We start from the raw sequence: 18,151 nt of genomic DNA, 5'->3' as shown, positions 1-18,151 counted from the left end.
TGGATCGGGTTTTATCTGTTCTCTAGCAAAAGAACGCTTCCTAAACAAGTACATTAAACTAGTAAACTATGCACTTTCATTCTGTACCTCAAACTGCCCTATAAAAATAAAAAAGGAAGAATGGGGCTACCCATAAAAGATGAGAACAGAAATAGGTATGGACTGTTGTCTTTGGGTTTGTTCCTGCACGTGTAGAAAAAAATTGTTTTACTTCAGAAAGAAAAAGAAAGATTGTATTTGTTATACTGGAGGAAACAAAGAAAAAGGTAACTCAGAGTCCATTAGGAGAAAAAACAGAGACACAAGAAAAGATGCACAGTGAGTGAAGGAAATTATGTGCATCTCATCTGATCTCAACTAGATCATTTTTTCCTTCTTCTCAACCCCCTCCCTGCAAAATCTTCCTGAAAAGCAAAGATTTATATATTTTAATGTTTATTCATTTTTGAGAGACAGCGAGCGAAGAGAGAGAGAGAGAACATGAGAACACGGGGGAGGGGCCGAGAGAGAGGGGGACAGAATAGCCAGACCGGGCTGTGCGGGGACGGTAGTGAGCCAATATGGGGCTCAAATCATTGGCTCACATCGTGAGATCATGACTTGAGCCAAAGTTGGATGCTCAACCGACTGAGGCACCAGGGTGGCCCTCAAAGATTTAATCTCATGACAGCACAATAAAAAATGGTACCTGTGGGAAGGGCTATGTGTAGTGTAGAGGCAGGAATTATACAGAAAAAGTCTGTACCTCCCTCTCAATGTGGTGGTAAACCTAAAACTGCTCTAAAAAAAAATGAAAATCTTTTCAAAGAGCTGGATCAAGTGAAAGCTGGGTAAGAGACATTGAGAGTAGGTAGTTCCATACTCAGTTAATACTGTTAAAAGATAAAGCAGGCATATTGAAAATGTCCAGAGTTTATTTGAGCAAAAATGTGAATGTGGCAGTGAGTGGTTAGATGCGCTCCAGCAAAAGGAGCGGGGCAAAGACTTATGTAGAGAATGCGTGGAAGCTAAGAAATTATCTGACTGGCTGTAGGTTAAAACCAAGTTGGCTATTTGTGATTGGTTGTTTTTAGGTTTCAATTTCATAACCTTGAGGCAATTACAGGCTTGGACTGTAATCTGCTTACGTAGGCCACGAGAGCATCACAGCCACCTCAGTCTGACGGCCTCCTTGTTTCATGAACGTAACACTGGGCACCACCATGTGCCCAACCACAGTGGTCCGACTGAATGTCATGCATGATTTGGGATATCTGAAAATCCAGAGGACCTCACTATTTCGAAATTAACTTCTGTTTAATAATGTAAGTAATACAGGTAAGAATATAGGCTTGAATAGCCAACATGGTCTATAGACTTCTTCTCAAATACTGGGTAGCAATCGCTCGATTTAAACATGCTAATTATTTCAAGCATTCTCTTGGTGGTTCTCGGTCCCGACACTTTTCTTTAGTTTTCTTTCTAGCATTAGGCACAAGCATTCAAAACGCATTTTCTAAACTGCGGCCCACTGCAGGAACCACTGGCTTGCTTTCAGAGACTTGTGCTGCCCACCATGCCATTCAAAGTATGTTGCTGTTCTTTCTCTTTCATAGAAAGTTTGAAGGTGCTCATTCTTCACTGGGTGTTGCATGTAAGTGAAGAATCACTGAAGTCTATCCCTGAAACCAGTATTTCACTGTATGTTAACTAATTAAAATTTAAATAAATAAATAAACAAATAAAAACAAAGTGCTCATTCTCTTTTGAATCACTGATTTCTTTGGAGTACTTCGTAACTGCAAATGAAACTCTCACCAACTGACCTAAATGGTAAATAGCCATGAAGGGCCAGGATTCACGGCCAGGGTCTAGCCCACATAGTCCTGTATCACGGCGCCAAAGAATAAATACCACAAGAGAAACATAATAAACCCCTGATGAGAAACAAAGGAAGCCCAGCCCCGCTGCAAAGAGTCCCCTGTTATCTTACGCCTGAAAAGTATCCACTTCCTTCTCTTACTTTCCACTACGAGTAGGACACAGTAGAAGATAGTAAATTCCAAAAGCCAACTAGAAACAGAAAATTTGCTGGCTTTTTTTGGAAGAAGGGGTCTGTCATCTGACAAGACTACAACCGGCCAGCACACCCAGGACTACAAACTCTCCAAAGGGCAGAAAGTGTTAAAGCTGAAATTGAGACAAAGAACGTGTACAGAAAAAGCCACTGTCTGAGGGAAGGAAACCTCAGGGACGCAGGGCTGCTGCCCCACGCTTCCGAGTGTCGACGGCACACCTGAGGTCACGTGACGGGGCGGCCTCACAGGTGCGTGCATGCCATCTGAAAACAAACGACCATCATCCGAGGTTTCCTTCACAGACCTCACCGTCAAAGTTGGCTGCAATTCTGGATTTAAAAATTAGTCTAACGAGAAAATGCACTGGCAACATAAGAATGTTGATTTTTTTTGTCTCTTTCCGAATGATAAGGAAAAAAAAAGCTTTTCTTCTATTTTCTCAGCACTCAAATGTGACCTTCACTCAGAGCTGAAACAAATAGGAAATAGCACAAGAAAATAAGGTAAACAAAGAAAGCAGAAGTACAAAGATTCTGAAGCAAAATTCAAGTCATTAATTCAAAATGACTCTGAAAAATGAATCTGTAACAATAAAGGTAGGGCACAGATAATAAAAACCCTGTCAGATACACTATGCAGATATATTTTCTGTAGTTTACAGGTGAGAAAACTGAAGCTTCCAGGCTGAAGGATTTGCTCTAAACCAAAAAATAACATTGGCCCCCAGGGCTTCTAATTTCTCACCTTTGGGTTCCTGTTACACTTTATTATAACCTGAAAAAGGTTAGTAAAAGCCTGTTGAGCCCAGAGATCTAATGATAACAATAACAATAAACAATACCACTAAAAGAATTCTTTTTTTTTTTTAACGTTTATTTATTTATTTTTGAGAGAGAGAGAGAGAGAGAGAGAGAGAGAGAGAGATCATGAGATCATGAGCAGGGGAGGGGCAGAGAGAGAGGGAAACAAAGAATCCCAAGCAGGCTCTGCACTACAGTGCACAGCCTGATGTGGGACTTTGAACTCACAAACCATGCAATCATGACCTGAGCCAAAATCAAGAGTTGGACACTTAACCAACTGAGCCACCCAGGCACCCCACCCCTGAAACAATTCTTACTTGTGGTTTAAATTGTAGACACTCTCAAGTTTGGCAAACAGAAAGTCCTTTCCTCAAGCCTTCTACCAATGTTCAGCAAGTGTAACAAGAAAACACTGACATCAATATTTCAGTCACTAAACTGGCCACTGGTTGTGCCTATTTGGTCTCAAGGATCCTGTAAGAGAATCTGTCTTGAAAGGCTCAAACACCAACAGCCACCAAAGACAGGCAGGCTAGCAGAGACCAGCAGCTGGCTGTCTCTCTTCTGTCACCATCACTTACCTTGAGGGGTACTTCAGAGAGTAAGCAGCAGCCAAGAACCCACCCAGGTTGTGTCCAAGCAAGATCATTTTGTCCAATCCCAGGGCACATCTCCACTCTTCAATGGATTCCACAAACTGATTCTCCACTTCTTCCGCATCACTGTCAAACCTGGGCCTGCTACTTCGTCCAAAGCCCAACAGGTCAAAGGCATAGATGGGTCTATCGTTGCAAAGATCTCCATAATTCAGTGCCCAGAGTCCAAGACCTCCTCCAAAACCATGGAGGAGGACAAGCGGAGTCTTGTTTGAAATATTGTGAGAGAACTTCAGCGTCCATATCTTATTCCCATTCGATATACAAACGGGTTCTTTCTTGTATGTGCAGGGGACACCTAATGAAAACATAAAAAAGAAATTCTGCTTAGTTTCCCTACTTCTCCTGAGAAGAGGAGTATTCTCAGGGCAATCAGAAATTAATAATCTTCTAGACTGGTATCAATTCATAGGATTTTAGCCTTTATTAGGTCATTCCAAAAAAAAAAAAAAAAAAAGCACACATCTTCTTGAAGCAAGTAATTCTCATCTAAGTGGGAAGATCTATCCCAGGGAAGTCTCAAGTACCTGCCGCCGAGGTCTTTTGGCAAGTTGTGTTAGTTCTTTGGACTTCTTTTCACATCTACCAAATGAGGGTCTGAGGCTTCTAGAATTGGAGAGGAACTTAGTGCTCACGGACCCACTGTTTGGAGGTCTCTAACTGTGCAGACTATAGCAAAAGAATACCTTGAATTTGTCTAACACTGGAAGATTAATCACTGAAGATTGAAGTCAGACTCAAAAGGAACATTTTTCCCTAAAAAGTGACCAGGAATTTAGGGAAGGACTAACAGTATCTGTATTAAACACATAACCGGAATCTTAAGTCATTTCAAAGTTTAGTAGAAAAGAGGTGACAGGGTATGGCAGGAAGGCTTGGCACGAAGTTTTGGTTCAAGTCCAACAATAATGCAGAGAATCACAGTTTTGTAGATAAAAACTTTTACTTGCCTTCAGTGCTGTGGGACTCAACACTTTAAATCTCCCCCAAATTGACTAAAGACAAAACCAATTTGAAATTCCTTTATGTTAAATTATCACCTGAATTATTGACACTTTAGATATACCACTTACTTGCCCGTATTCACCCGTAGTGGACAAACACCAGAGAACTGGGAGTTTCTGCCCTTTAACCAAACAAATACTCTCAGGTTTTGTACCACACAGTAGCAGTAAAGAGGAAACTCAGCATTCATTCAGAATAGTAATGGAGCCCAGGCCTCCAAATGGGGGGAAATGCCGTCGGTTTAGAAAAGGACACGATCCAGCATCGGTACCAAAGCAAAGCCCGGCAGCATTTTGAACACAGATGTCTGCGTATTCCCGTCAACACCAGCTGTAACCTCTACTGGGCAGCTCACCCCACTTGTTTTCACATCTGACACTGAACCAGGGCCCGATTCTCATTCCTTTTTGCACCCCCAGACTCTCTTGGTAGGGAATCAGTAGGGAGCCAGTAAGCACCACTGCCAGGAAGTATATACCCAGAGACACCAGGACTGCCCTGCCCCAACAGTGCAGGTTTGGGCAAATTTCAGCGCTCGTAAGAAATTTTAAAAACAGGTTTCCACACCACTGAAACGCAGAATTAAGGAATCCTACGAAACTAGCACCAGAAGGAACTCTAAGGATCATCCTGCCCCTTCATTTTACAGGTAGCAAATGGGAAACTGACAGTGGCTCATCCAAGGTCCTGACACCACCAGACTGCAGGTCTGGGCCTGGACCAGGTTACCTTGTTCCAGTCCTGTAAGTGCTTCACCACACAAGGCCATGTGTTCTGGAACACCTAGAGCATGTGATCAGGCACAGTCAGGATCTCTGGGGAGTCCCTGAGACCCTTCCAGGAGATCTAGGAGGTCAAAACTGTTTTCATGACAAAACTAATTTTTTACTCTCATTCTTTGATGGGTATGCAGTGGAGTTTCCAGCGATCACATGGATGTGATTACCAACAGTCTTCATGCAGAAGCAGATCCGACAATCCAGTTAACCTTATATTAAGCCAAACGTTAAAGAGATTTGCACACAATGCTACTTTTCTCGCTACATTTCTGCTTGGGAAGTAGTTATTTTTAGAAAACATGAATCTGTAATAGGTTTCTTACTATTACTTTAAAATGAATAAATTAACATATTTCAAATAATTCCATTTTAATTTCTAGTTGGTAAACATTGATAGCTATAACTGATAAACAAAGCTCCTTAAGGTCCTTACTAATTTAAGTCCTTTAATTAATTTAAGAGTATAGCAGGGGGGGGCGCCTGGGTGACTCAGTTGGTTCAGCGTCCAACTTCGGTTCAGGTCATGATCTCACCATTCATGGGTTCAAGCCCCACGTCGGGCTCTGTGCTGACAGCTCAGAGCCTGGAGCCTGCTTCGGATTCTGTGTCTCCCTCTCCCTCTGCCCCTCCCCTGCTTGCATGCTGTCTCTCTTAAAAATAAACATTAAAAAATTATTTTTTCTTAAAGAGTATAATAGGGACCCAAGACCAAAAAGTTTGAGAACCCCTGCTTCCCAGCGTTTCTGCACTTGTTAAGAACATGGTAAAGGGAAAAACAGACCACACACAGAACCTTATCTCCAGTTTCTGGGCAGTGTGACCTAAGAGATCTAGTTCAGCAAACAGCTCAGTTAACTTACAGGAAGAAAACCTTACATTTTAAAATTTTCTCTTCAGCTTCTTTAAGGTGTGATGTAGATGTAGGGCACCAGGTGGGAAGCCAACCAGTTAGCCATCCTGACCTAGAGCATCAAAAACAAAATACAAAGAGAGATGTTAATGCCCTTCTCAACTCCCAGCTGTCACATCTAAAGAAAAGCAGAACAGGAAACTCATCGTCCATACGACGGTGAAGCTGTCTACCTGTGGCACAACCCGCCTAATACATACAAAGCATTGTGGTAAAGTACTGGGCGGCAGACATTCAACTTCAGCCTGTGAACCTACAGGTAGACATGGCTGGTTAACTGTCGATGAAAAAGCTTCAGGCTCCAATAAACAGCAGATGAAAAGAATGACCCAGGTATCTGGCAGGGGGGACAGAAGCAAGCCTGAGGCGACCAGTAAGGCAAGGCGTGGGGACGCGAGAAAAGACAGGCTTTGCTAGTAGCTAACGAAGGAGAGGACGAACCTTTAACTCCCGGCCTGGCAGCAGCAGACCACAAGCTCATCCTAACAATCTGGGAAAGCACAAGGCGCCAGCAGTTCTGTGACAGTCAGTGAGAGCTAGCTCCTGACCAGGAATATCCAAAGTGAAGAGCTTCCCGATTAAAGAGAAAATGAGTCCGAGAAGGAAGAGAGACAAACCACTGCAGCTTCCAGATGAGAGGTATGGGCCTAAACCAAGGCTGTGGCACCAAGAAGATGAGGCCAAGGAATATTTAAAAATAAAACAGGCTGAAGGATACAAACTAGAAGATACAACTAGAAGAGGCCTAAGTTCCGGAGATCTAAAGCAGAGCGCACGGATATGGTCTGTAACATGCACGCTTCAAAACTAAGAGACCAAATCCTAAGTGTCGCCACCTCAAAAGAAATGGCACTTATGTAATGTTGTAAGAGGTGTCAGCTAAAGTGTAACCAGACTGCAGTATATAATGGCATATAAATAGTGTCAAATCAACACAGTTGATTTGTTGATAAACTTATACAATGTTGTATCAAAGGGGGAGGGTGGAATCTAATGGAGGAAACAGGTGACCCGGCAACTATAATACATATACATACATAATACATATATACATAAATATAATCATGTGGAATGAATTCATTCCACAAGTACTTACTGAGCACTTAACTATCTGTGAGGAACTATTTTAATCGCTTGGGACATACCAATTATCAAACAGAGGTAAGAGTGATTAGTTCTCCTTGAGGGCATCAGAGAGTTACTTTTGAGCTACATCTTCTAGGTAAACAGGATTTAGAGTGGTAATTTAGGCATCCCCCATGAAGGGCATGAGCACAAGCACAGAAGGAAGTGCATGATGTGTGTTCTCAAGTAACAAGGGCATTGTTTCCAACGGCTGCTATAACAAATTACAAACTTCATAGCCTAAAACAACAGAAATTTATTCAGGGCCACACTCCCAATAGAGGCTCTATCAGAAAATCCTTGCCTCTTCTGGGTTCTGGTGACTGCCGGTATTCTTTATCCTAAGGCAGGGTCACTCCAGTTGTCCCCATCCATTACCACACTGCCTTCTGTGTGACGTCCTTCTCCCTGTCTGTAATCAATCTTCCTCTGCCTTTCACTTATAGAATCACTAGTGATTGCATTCAGGGCCCACCCAGACATCCCAGGATCATCGCAGTGTTCAAAGTAATTGTAATTAGTTAAATTAAAAGTCTGCAGAATCTTTCCCATATAAAGTAACATTCACAGGTGCCAAGGATTAGAAAATGGACACGTCTTTTGAGACCATTACCTTTGGGGACCACGACCACAGATGTAAAGCATGGCGTATATTCCAAGATAAAATATTTATTTATTTATTTACTTACTTACTTATTTTATTTATTTATTTATTTTTTATTTAAAAAAAAAAATTTCTTAACGTTTGTTTATTTTTGAGACAGAGAGAGACAAAGCATGAATGGGGGAGGGGCAGAGAGAGAGGGAGACACAGAATTCGAAGCAGGCTCCAGGCTCCGAGCCATCAGCACAGAGCCCGACGCGGGGCTTGAACTCACAAACCGCGAGATCATGACCTGAGCCGAAGTCGGCCGCCCAACCGACTGAGCCACCCAGGTGCCCCGTTACTTACTTATTTTTAATGTTTGTTTATTTTGAGAGAGAGAGAGAGAGAGACAGCATGAGTGGGGGAGGTGCAGAGAGAGAGAGAGAGCGAGAGACACAGAATCGGAAGCAGGCTCCAGGCTCTAAGCTATTAGCACAGTCTGACACGGGGCCTGAACTCGCCAACTGCGAAATAATGACCTGAGTCAAAGTCGGACATTTAACCGACTGAGCCATCCAGGCGCCCCCAAGATAAAATACTGAAACATTCAATAAATGGTAGTTGACATTATACTGATGACAACAGAACAATTCACTAAAATCATGTGATATTAATTAGTAATTCCTAAAATGAGAATTTTAAATAAGGTTCAGAAGAACTTTGAAGATGGAAATTGACAAAGAACGGTCACATTGCATCACTCCTTACCTCCAAGGTAAGGCTACTTCTAGCTACCTACAAGAGGAAGCTCAGCCCTGCTCCAGCCTTTTACTTGATATTCTAGTGTCATTTTTGCCATTTCTTATTCTGTTTCTGGCCACACAATATCCCCTGCTCTCTTGCTTCCTGGGCCTGAATCGCCTTAGAACATGTATCTCCCCTTCTTGTCATGATCCATTATACCTCTTACCACCCTCTGATTCGATTTCATTTCCCCTTTGCCCACACGCCCAAACAGGACTAGACCAAGATGGCAGGATTAACACCCAATACACAAACTCTATTCTCTTCCTTCTCAAGTTGTGTTATAACGTTCATAGTTACTCATCAATATACTCGCCCAGCTGTAAGATCCTTGAAGGTAAGGACTCTGTGTTCACCGACGTATATTACCATACGTTGCTGTCATAAATGAAGTTATCGCTTCACCTGAAACGTATTAGCTACAGTGAATTGCAAGTGGATCACTTGAATACAAGAGAATTTTCTGAGATGGCAGTGACATTCTCTAAACAGGTGGCTGAATTACACAGATGTATGCATATGTCACAATCCAGCAAATAAACACTTGAGATGTAAGCATTTCATCATAATAAAATTTTATACTAAAAAAAGGAAAACAGGCTGGATTTGATAACTGGTTGGATATAAAGAAGGTGTAATAGAGGATTTCTAGGTTTCTGGCTCAGGTACCACTAATAACCACACAGAACGCACAACTAGGAATAGGTGTGAGTAGAGAAATCCAGCTTTTTCGAAGCTTTGCAGGTCCATCCTACATTTCCCTGTCCTATAGAATCTCTCTGGCATTATGTGTAATAGCCACTCAATAAATGTCTGCATAATGATTAAGTCACTCAGAATCAGGGTATTTTCGGTCCAACTTATCCCCATTTTGCAGATGTTCAAAGTAAGGTTCAGAAATGTTAAGCACGACATCCAAGGGTATCAAGGTAGTAAGGAAGTGACACAAGTAGAAATTTAAATTCAATTCTGTCTGGCTTCAAAAGCTCTTTTTTCTCAGGTGACTATCTTCCTTAAAATGCGTGAGGAATTGTCATGACCTACAGGATAAAGTCACAGGACAAAGGCACATTCCTCAGACCTGCAAGGCAAAGAAGACACACAGCAGCCTACATTCTAACCAGGCTCCACTCCAAATGTTCTCTGTGCTAGTTTCAAACCTTCTACGTTAACAGGGTAAGATGATATGACCCCTAGGCATCTCCCACAAATGGTACATAGAACTTATTAACAAGGTATAAACATAATAGAAAACATCATTATTAGTCTATAAATATATAAGGCTATTTACAAATTATCAAGGAAAGACAATTCAAAGTTTTAGCAATGAGTTTTTCAATCATTCAACAATTTGTCAACTGTTGGCAAAAAAAGCAGTTAACGGGCAATTAAAAGAATCTCCTGATATTTAGAGCTTAAAATTTAAAAAGTAAACCATTATTAAGCTGAAGCTCTTTTGTCCTTGACCAGGAATGGTCATCAAAGTCTGTTAGGCCGCAAAAATATGAGCTAGTACCAAAAGGAAGCTACTTATAACTCAATCTCATCATTGTTCTTATATATCCCTCAAACTATAGCACGGTTCTTTGCCAGAATCAGAGGTCGGTACTAAACAAACAAACAAACAAATAAAGTGAAATGAACTATAATCTACTAGTGCTCCAAAAGACATCACAGACACGTTGGGGCAAAGAAAACACAAATGCAGTCTTTGTTTCTGTCTTTTTTTTTTTGGTAAGTTTATTTATTTTGAGAGAGAGAGAGAGATAGAGAGCGCACAGATGTGCACGCAGGAGTGGGGGCAAGGGCAGAGAGGAAGACAGAAAATGCCAAGCAGGCTCCACCCCCAGCACAGACCCTGACGCAGGGCTTGATCCCATGAACCGAGCTGAAATCAAGAGTTGGATGTTCAACCTACTGCGCTACCCAGGTGCCCCATGTTACAGTCTTTTTGAAAAATTTACATTCTCTGAATACCTGCTACGTACAGGTCCTCGAGTTTAAAATGTTATACAGCAGGGGCGCCTGGGTAGCTCAGTCGGTTAAGCGTCCGACTTCGGCTCAGGTCACGATCTCGCGGTCAGTGAGTTCGAGCCCCGCGTCAGGCTCTGTGCTGACTGCTCAGAGCCTGGAGCCTGTTTCAGATTCTGTGTCTCCCTCTCTCTCTGACCCTCCCCCGCTCATGCTCTGTCTCTCTCTGTCTCAAAATAAATAAATGTTAAAAAAAAAAAAAATAATAAAATGTTATACAGCAGCCTGCAATATAGGAATTATGCCTACACCAGCTTTCAAAGGACAGATCCGGTCCACTCATCTTTGCCTCCTGATGATGGGCTTAACTCAGAGAAAAGGCAAAACAGCATTTTTATGTTTGCAAGCCTAGTGCATCACACTAAAACTCAGGGCTTTTCAACCACAGGAGCCACCAATCCTCTTCAGGCTTTCAAGGCAACCTTTTCATCAAAGCAGCTAATTGTTTTTAAGTGAATTTTTCTGAAGTACATTTAAACTGAAAAATCTATATTTAACAAAGCATAGTAAAATATTTTATTTTTACTCGTTGGAACTGTAAAGATACCTCTCCTCTCCTAAGCCTTGATAGTATTTCTGTCCAATCAGTTTTCCCTAACCAGATGATAATATGTTTTATAGAAACTGTCTTCTTTCTTAGAGATACTCCACATGATTGACTCCAAGCCACATAATAGGCTCAAAGGAACGTTTCTAAAGAGTGCAAAGCTGGGGCCTTCTTTTCCGTCCTTTTCTTGATCGCTGCTCATTCCCAGTTCCCCGTCTGGAGCTGGCCGCCTCTATTGCTTCAGCCCTCCAAGACGCTCATCCGGCTTCGCCTCCTCCCTTCCGGGTATAAACCTCATCTTCCAAGAGACCCTCTGCCCCTTCCACAAGATCTCCTGTGTCCTCCAGCGTTGTTCTGCATCCTGGGCTTGGTGCGCGAAACTGGCACTAAGGACACAAGGCCGGAGCCTGTCAGATCCCCAGCAATTCTTCTGAGGTCACAAAATCCAAAGTAAATATGAAACTCACGTGGCCCAGATATAAACCGTAAACAAGAAAACAAACAAAAAGGTAACCAAGATACAGGCTGCCTTCTCATAGCTTCAGAAAACAAACAGAAAAGCAAAACTTCCCTGTTTTATTTAAGCAGACCATTGATAAACACCATTCATCCACTGGCTGAGGCCCTAACTTCAGAAGCAACCCAAAGGTCAGTCACGATACAAAGAAGCAGTCATTCACGATGGGGACTAACACCTATCTAGCACAACAGAAGACTTACCAATGTGCACCAAAACATTTTCTACACGCCTATTAGCAAGACTGGAGATCCCAGCCCTAAACATCAAATCAAAAGCCAAATAAAACAAATCTTGCTTTATAATCTCTGTAATAAACACAGAGAATCTTTTTAGTGAGCAGACTTCGGAGTTAAAAAAGGAAGGAAGTAAGGAAGGAAGGAAGGAAGGAAGGAAGGAAGGAAGGAAGGAAGGAAAAGTAAAAAAGAATTTGAAAGACTGCAGGAGAGGTGGCAACTCTAAGACAAAGATATGCTTAACATATCAATAGAGTTCTTAAGTTAATAAACTTAAGAATCTGATTTTAAGTATCCTGAGTTTGAGAGATAAAACACTACATTTTTTACCTTAACTTTCTACCTAATTTTTCAAATATCTTTAACAAAGTATTTATACCCTATTGCCATCAACATTTAAGTTTCCTGGTAATCCCTGTTTTGTTCTCTAAAACATCTATCTATAGTATTACCAAACCTGAATTGCACAATCTATAAATATTGTGAAACAGGTTTCAACGCTTTCTGAAGAAAACATACAGAAGGCTGGCCAATTTCCACACACTGTTGGCCACTTAAATAACAGTTCTAATTAGGTTATAAGTAAAGAGGATTTCATTATATTACGATTTTGGTTAATATGACTTTCCATCTCTATACTGGTGCTGTCCAGAGAGAAAAGCTGTTTATTACCGCTCTCTATCCTACTCTAAAGCACAGTGTTCTACCTCATTTAGAAACTATGAGGTTTTGCTTCTTTTGCAAATATCCAAATTTGAGGTGTGAATATATATATTCCTCTAAAATAATTCCTCACCCAGTGAATGATTAAAAACTTTCAAGTTGGACATTACGACCCTTCTGTAAATAAAGGCCTTCTTTCCTGGGTAATGGTTTCCTAAATCCTATTCTTGGAAAAGAGGAAACAAAAAGAATTATGTCTCATATAACCGTAACTTAGGCAACTAACACGCCCTTTCATTTTAAATAAATAATACTTACATAATTCAAATTATCACTAACCATTAGATCAATGACCATCCAAGCCCCTCTGACATATTTTAACATATTAATTCACATTCTTTAACTTTTTACCCCCTATATTTTTAACATCTAACTTTTAAAGACCGACCTAGAGCTGGACAATCAGTATTTTAGACAGAGTCATGTGCTGGTGATACTTTCCCCCAATTGTTTCCTACCTTTTTTCACACAGTAAACACCATTCTGGAGTCAGACACAGCACCAAACATACTTAAATAGAACTACAGGTGTACTTTTAGATTTACGCTGCTTAACAAATCTAAGGGACATTTCATGTTAGTTCTAAAATAAGTTTATCTAGGGGCACCTGGGTGGCTCAGTTGGCTGAGTAGACTGACTTCAGCTCAAGTCTTGATCTTGGAGTTCACAAACTGGAGCCCCGCGCTGGGCTCTGGGCTGAGGGCTCAGGGCCTGGAGCCTGCTTCAGAGGCTACATCTCCCTCTCTCTGCCCCTCCCTCACTCATGTTCTGTCTGTCTGTCTCTCTCTCTCAAAAATAAATAAAAAACATTTAAAAATTTTTTTAAAAAGCTTTAAAATAAGTTTATCTACTAGATAAATAAACTAAAAATCCTAGACCAAACTGAATAATAATTTAGACAATTTTTTTTAGTGTTTATTTATTTTTGAGAGATAGAGTGCCAGTGGGGGAAGGGCAGAGAGAGAGGGAGACACAGAATCTGAAGCAGGCTCCAGGCTCTGAGCTGTCAGCAAAGAGCCTGACTCAGGGCTTAAACTCGTGAACTGCAAGATCATGGCCTGAGCCCAAATCAGCTGCTCAGGCGACTGAGCCACCCAGGCGCCCCAATAATAACTTTAATAAAATCATCTTTCCACACAATTCTTTATGATTCACAATCAGGGGTGGGGAATTACAGGTGACTCCATTCAGAGTCATCTGTAATTCTCAAACGTACTATCCAGTGTTGTTTTTATTAAGTGGACCATCCTGGGACTTTACAATCTTTTGTTAAATTCTTTGTCCCAGCACTAAAATCTCCATTTGCTGGTCTGTGACTGGCATTTTGGAGAACAGGCAAAACAATGAAGTATGAGTTGGTTCATCCAAGGTCAAGAAATAGAACCATATTCCCAACCTCCTCAATGTAACTTAAGTTCAGGATCTTATTGTTATCCTAGTCAAATTCAAACTTTGAATTCTTATGAATGTATCTTTTGATGTTCTTTGAATATCTTAGGATGTAAAAACATCAAGTTACAAAGCTGCAAAATATAAAATCAATTACTAGGGTTTTTTTCTTAATGTTTGTGTCGGCATAAGTTCATAATATTGAAGTGTTTAATTCAATAAACATTAATTGAAGCTTACTATTTACAAAACCCCATCAGGCTCCACCAGACATCTGAGTGTGACAAAGGTTTGTCCTCAATGAGCTGACAAAACAAATATACAAATAACTATACTAGAAAACAGGGTAGAAGCACCATCAAGGAAAACACCACAGACCTTTAGGGAAGGGAGACTACAATCTGTTTTGGGTCACAGACAACAGTGTGAACCAAGCCAAGGGAGGAAAGAGAGGTAAGGAACACGTTTAGGAAACAACGAAAGACGAGAGCCCAGCGCAACAGGAGGAAATAAGACTCCAAAGACAGATAAGAAAGAGCCACACTGTGTGCAAAGGGCTTGAAGTCAGGCTGAGTAGTTACAATAAAGCCACTCTGTGTGGCTACACTGCAAACTAGACGGTGTCTGTTGGAGAGATAAAAGTAACTAATGAAATAAGCGATGTTGAAAGCACAGGAACAAAACGTGTCGCTAAAGCCTGCTATGATCCGGGAAAGGGAGTAAGAAGGGTTTGAGCCAGGTGGTTCCCCAGCGACACTGGAAACGGAAAGCGGATGTACCTGGGATCAGCTGGGCTTGGTAGATCTGGTATTCAGGGCAAAGAAGATGGACGGAAGGGGGCAAAGACCAGGCCACAGTTCTGAATCCGGATGACCAGGAGCACGGAAGTGCCCTAAGGAAAATGAGGAAGTCAAGGAGAAGAACCGGAGTTTCGGTATTGTTTAGTTCGGGGGAAGAAAGGTGAAAATGAGATCCTAGTCTGGACACGTTACATCTAAGGAATGAGTTGCAAGCGTCTGGCACACAATTAGAAACATCAGTAGAACACGGAAGACGGCACCAGCATGAGGATGACATTTCGGTTCCCTCCACAAAAGAGACACTTCAAGGATGAGTGGAACTACAAGACAAAAGATGAAAGATGAAGAGACGGTCTTGGAGAAGTACGACATTGAAAGAACGGGAAAGGGGCGCCTGGCTGACTCAGTTCGCTGAGCATCCGACTTCGGCTCAGGTCATGATCTCGTGGTTTGTGAGTTGGAGCCCCACGTCGGGCTCTGTGCTGACAGCTCAGATTCCCTGTCTCCCTTTCTCTCCGCCCCTCCCCCGCTCATGCGCTGCCTCTGTGTCTCTCAAAAATAAATAAACAGTAAAAAAAATTTTTTTTTAAATAAAGAACGGGGAAAAGAAAAGAACCTAACAAAAGTGACTACTGGTCTGAGGTAAGGCACAAAGCAAAATGTCTTAAGAGCTACAAGGTCTGGTAAGAATTTCAAACACTGAAAACTCAAGACCCCAGAAAGATTAAGTACCCAGAAAAATAAAAACCCACTGGGATGTGTCATGCAGAAATGTTATGATTTTTAAGAAGCTGGGTGGCAAGGATGTGGCAAAGGGAGATGGCAACGGAGAGAAGTCACTGATCTTAGCAGCGTTTTAAAAGATAGAGAAATCCATATCCTATCTGCACGGCAAAGAACTACAGTCAAATTCTAATGTAAATCCAACAGGAGGCTGGTAAACCCACTGGAGGAGAGAGGGAGAAACAACAATCCTGTATTTATAGCATGTGATGGTTTCCGTGGTGTGAATACTGCCACCGTGGCTGATTTCAAGCTGCCAAAAGCTGCCGGCACAGGGCAGCTCCAACACACCCCGACCCGTGCAGCAATTCGCAGAAGTCCACCCCGCTCCTGTTACGTTTAGCTTTCTCAACTACATTGCAAGGAAAGGGGCTAGATGTTGAAAGCCAAAGGGTGTCCAGGCATGGCTATCTATGTAAGTCACAGAAAAAAACCAAGAAGCGTAAGCACCAAGAAAGCCTTCCTAAACCATTTTATGATTGTTTCCTTTGTTACTGTCCATTCTCCATCTAAACCTGAAATGTCTTAGAAAACACGATCCAAGATTTGTGTTTTCCCGGCAACCAACACTGGCTCTTGGGACAGTTCTAGGCGTCCATGCAAGGAATAAATAACAAAGTGTCAGTAGAGTAAAAGAAACAAGAACCAAGCTCCTGCGTGAGTCCCAGTCCCACTGAGAGGCAGCAGAGACGTGGTTTAAACTAAGTCAAGACACCTGGGCTCCAACCCAGCTCTGCCGCTTGCTAATGGGGTGCCGGTCCCCCTCTCAGGTGCAGTTCCAAATGAAAAACGAACAGTAATACTGCGCACACAGGGTTGACCTTAGCTTGAACACGAGCACGTTCAGGCAACGCCTAGCAGGAGCAGGTGGTTGATCGCCTGCTTGGTAAAGTTCAGAAGGCCACACTAGTCTGGACACTGGACCCTGCTCAAGTACAGGGCCAGGAGTACCCAGGAGGCCCGCCTCTGTGTGGGACTGCGGCTGGTCAGCTCCCTACGATTCTTGAGAGTCTGTGCCCACTGATCTGCGGACATCGCCCCAGCCACCAATTCCTTTCACAGTCGTGTCCTAGAGTCTCAGGCCCCACCACAACACGGAGACCAGAAAGTCCACCTAAACACAGTTTCAGAAGGAGCAAGAAATGTTGCAACAAACTAGAGGGGATCAAGCTACCAATCAGGCTCGTACTCGTGTCCACGTGAGGGCATTCCGCATCTTACCTCACCAGGAAGTTCATCAACAAACCAAAACAATCGGCCCACTGATACTGTAAACAACCTTCGTGGGAAGGACCCAGTTTCTAATATTCAAAACTGCCTCCCACCCCGCATCTTTCCAAATACACCTGCCTTCACGGTACTCCACGTGATCTTCTTTTAGGTTACGTGTCGCATGCAACTTTGTGTAGACATCTGAAGCAGAACTGCTATCAAAATAGTAAATATATATACGGATGGGGCCCCGGGGGGCTCAGTTGGTTAAGCCTCGGACTCCTGGCTCAGGTCGGGATCTCAGGGTTCGTGGGCTCCAGCCCTGTGTCCAGCTCTGTGCTGACAGTCAGGGCCTGCCTGGGGTTCTCTCTCTCCACCCCCCGCCTTTGCCCCTCCCCTGCGCTCTCTCTCATTCTCTCCAAATAAATAAGTAAACTTAAAAAAAAAAAAATACATATATATATATATATATATATATATATATATATATATATATATATATATATATATAAAAGCACAAACGTTTATTTTCCAAAAGAAAGTACTACCCTTGAAATAGACGGCAATAATATTCGTCATTTAATTTTTCCACGAATTAGTTGCCGTCAAGGGCATGAAGTTCGTTACAGGTGGAAAACTTAGTATGCTCATCGATCGGGTTTCACGCTGGACATCTGCCCTCCCTCCACTTCCACGAAGTTTTCTACAGACGCACGTCCTCTGACGCGCACACGCGCGCCTCCGGCAACGCCACAACACTCAGAAGCAAAGACCCCTGCTGGAAAGGTTGTTAATTTTGGGGGCGCCCGGGTGGCTCGGTCGTTTGGGCGTCCGACGTCGGCTCAGGTCACGATCTTGTGGCTTTGCGAGTTCGAGCCCCGCGCCGGGCTCCGTGCTGACAGCTCGGAGCCTGGAGCCTGTTTCAGATTCTGTGTCTCCCTCTCTCTGCCCCTCCCCCGTTCATGCTCTGTCTCTCTCTGTCTCAAAAATAAATAAACTTAAAAAAAAAAAAGAAAGGTTGTTAACTTTGACCTCGCTACCTGTTAACTTTCTCCTAAGGATCTACGAATTACACGCTTCCGGAAACCCAGCCACGTAGCCACGCCCCCAAGCCGCTCTCCCTCGCTGGGCTCCTCCCCTCGACCCCCCCCCGACCCCCGCAACCTCCCGCAGCTCCTCGGGAGACGG

The 18,151-nt window shown here is 42.6% G+C and overlaps 1 protein-coding gene across 2 annotated transcripts in view; it reads right to left on the bottom strand.

The window, feature by feature from the left end:
- Nucleotides 1-18,151, bottom strand: part of ABHD5 (abhydrolase domain containing 5, lysophosphatidic acid acyltransferase) — a 31,590-nt gene that overhangs the window by 12,779 nt on the left and 660 nt on the right. For both annotated transcript variants that reach the window (XM_060638085.3, XM_060638084.3), the window contains exons 2-3: nt 6,177-6,262; nt 3,442-3,814 (exon numbers count right to left, since the gene is read on the bottom strand). In XM_060638085.3, coding sequence (XP_060494068.1) covers nt 3,442-3,814; nt 6,177-6,262 — 459 coding nt within the window. The remainder of the gene's footprint in view (nt 1-3,441; nt 3,815-6,176; nt 6,263-18,151) is intronic.

The sequence above is a fragment of the Panthera onca genome, chromosome C2, assembly GCF_046562875.1.
Source record: "Panthera onca isolate mPanOnc1 chromosome C2, mPanOnc1 haplotype 2, whole genome shotgun sequence".
Lineage (NCBI taxonomy): Eukaryota > Metazoa > Chordata > Mammalia > Carnivora > Felidae > Panthera > Panthera onca.
Note: the sequence above shows the minus strand (reverse complement) of the source record. Positions and strands in the feature narration are given on the sequence as shown.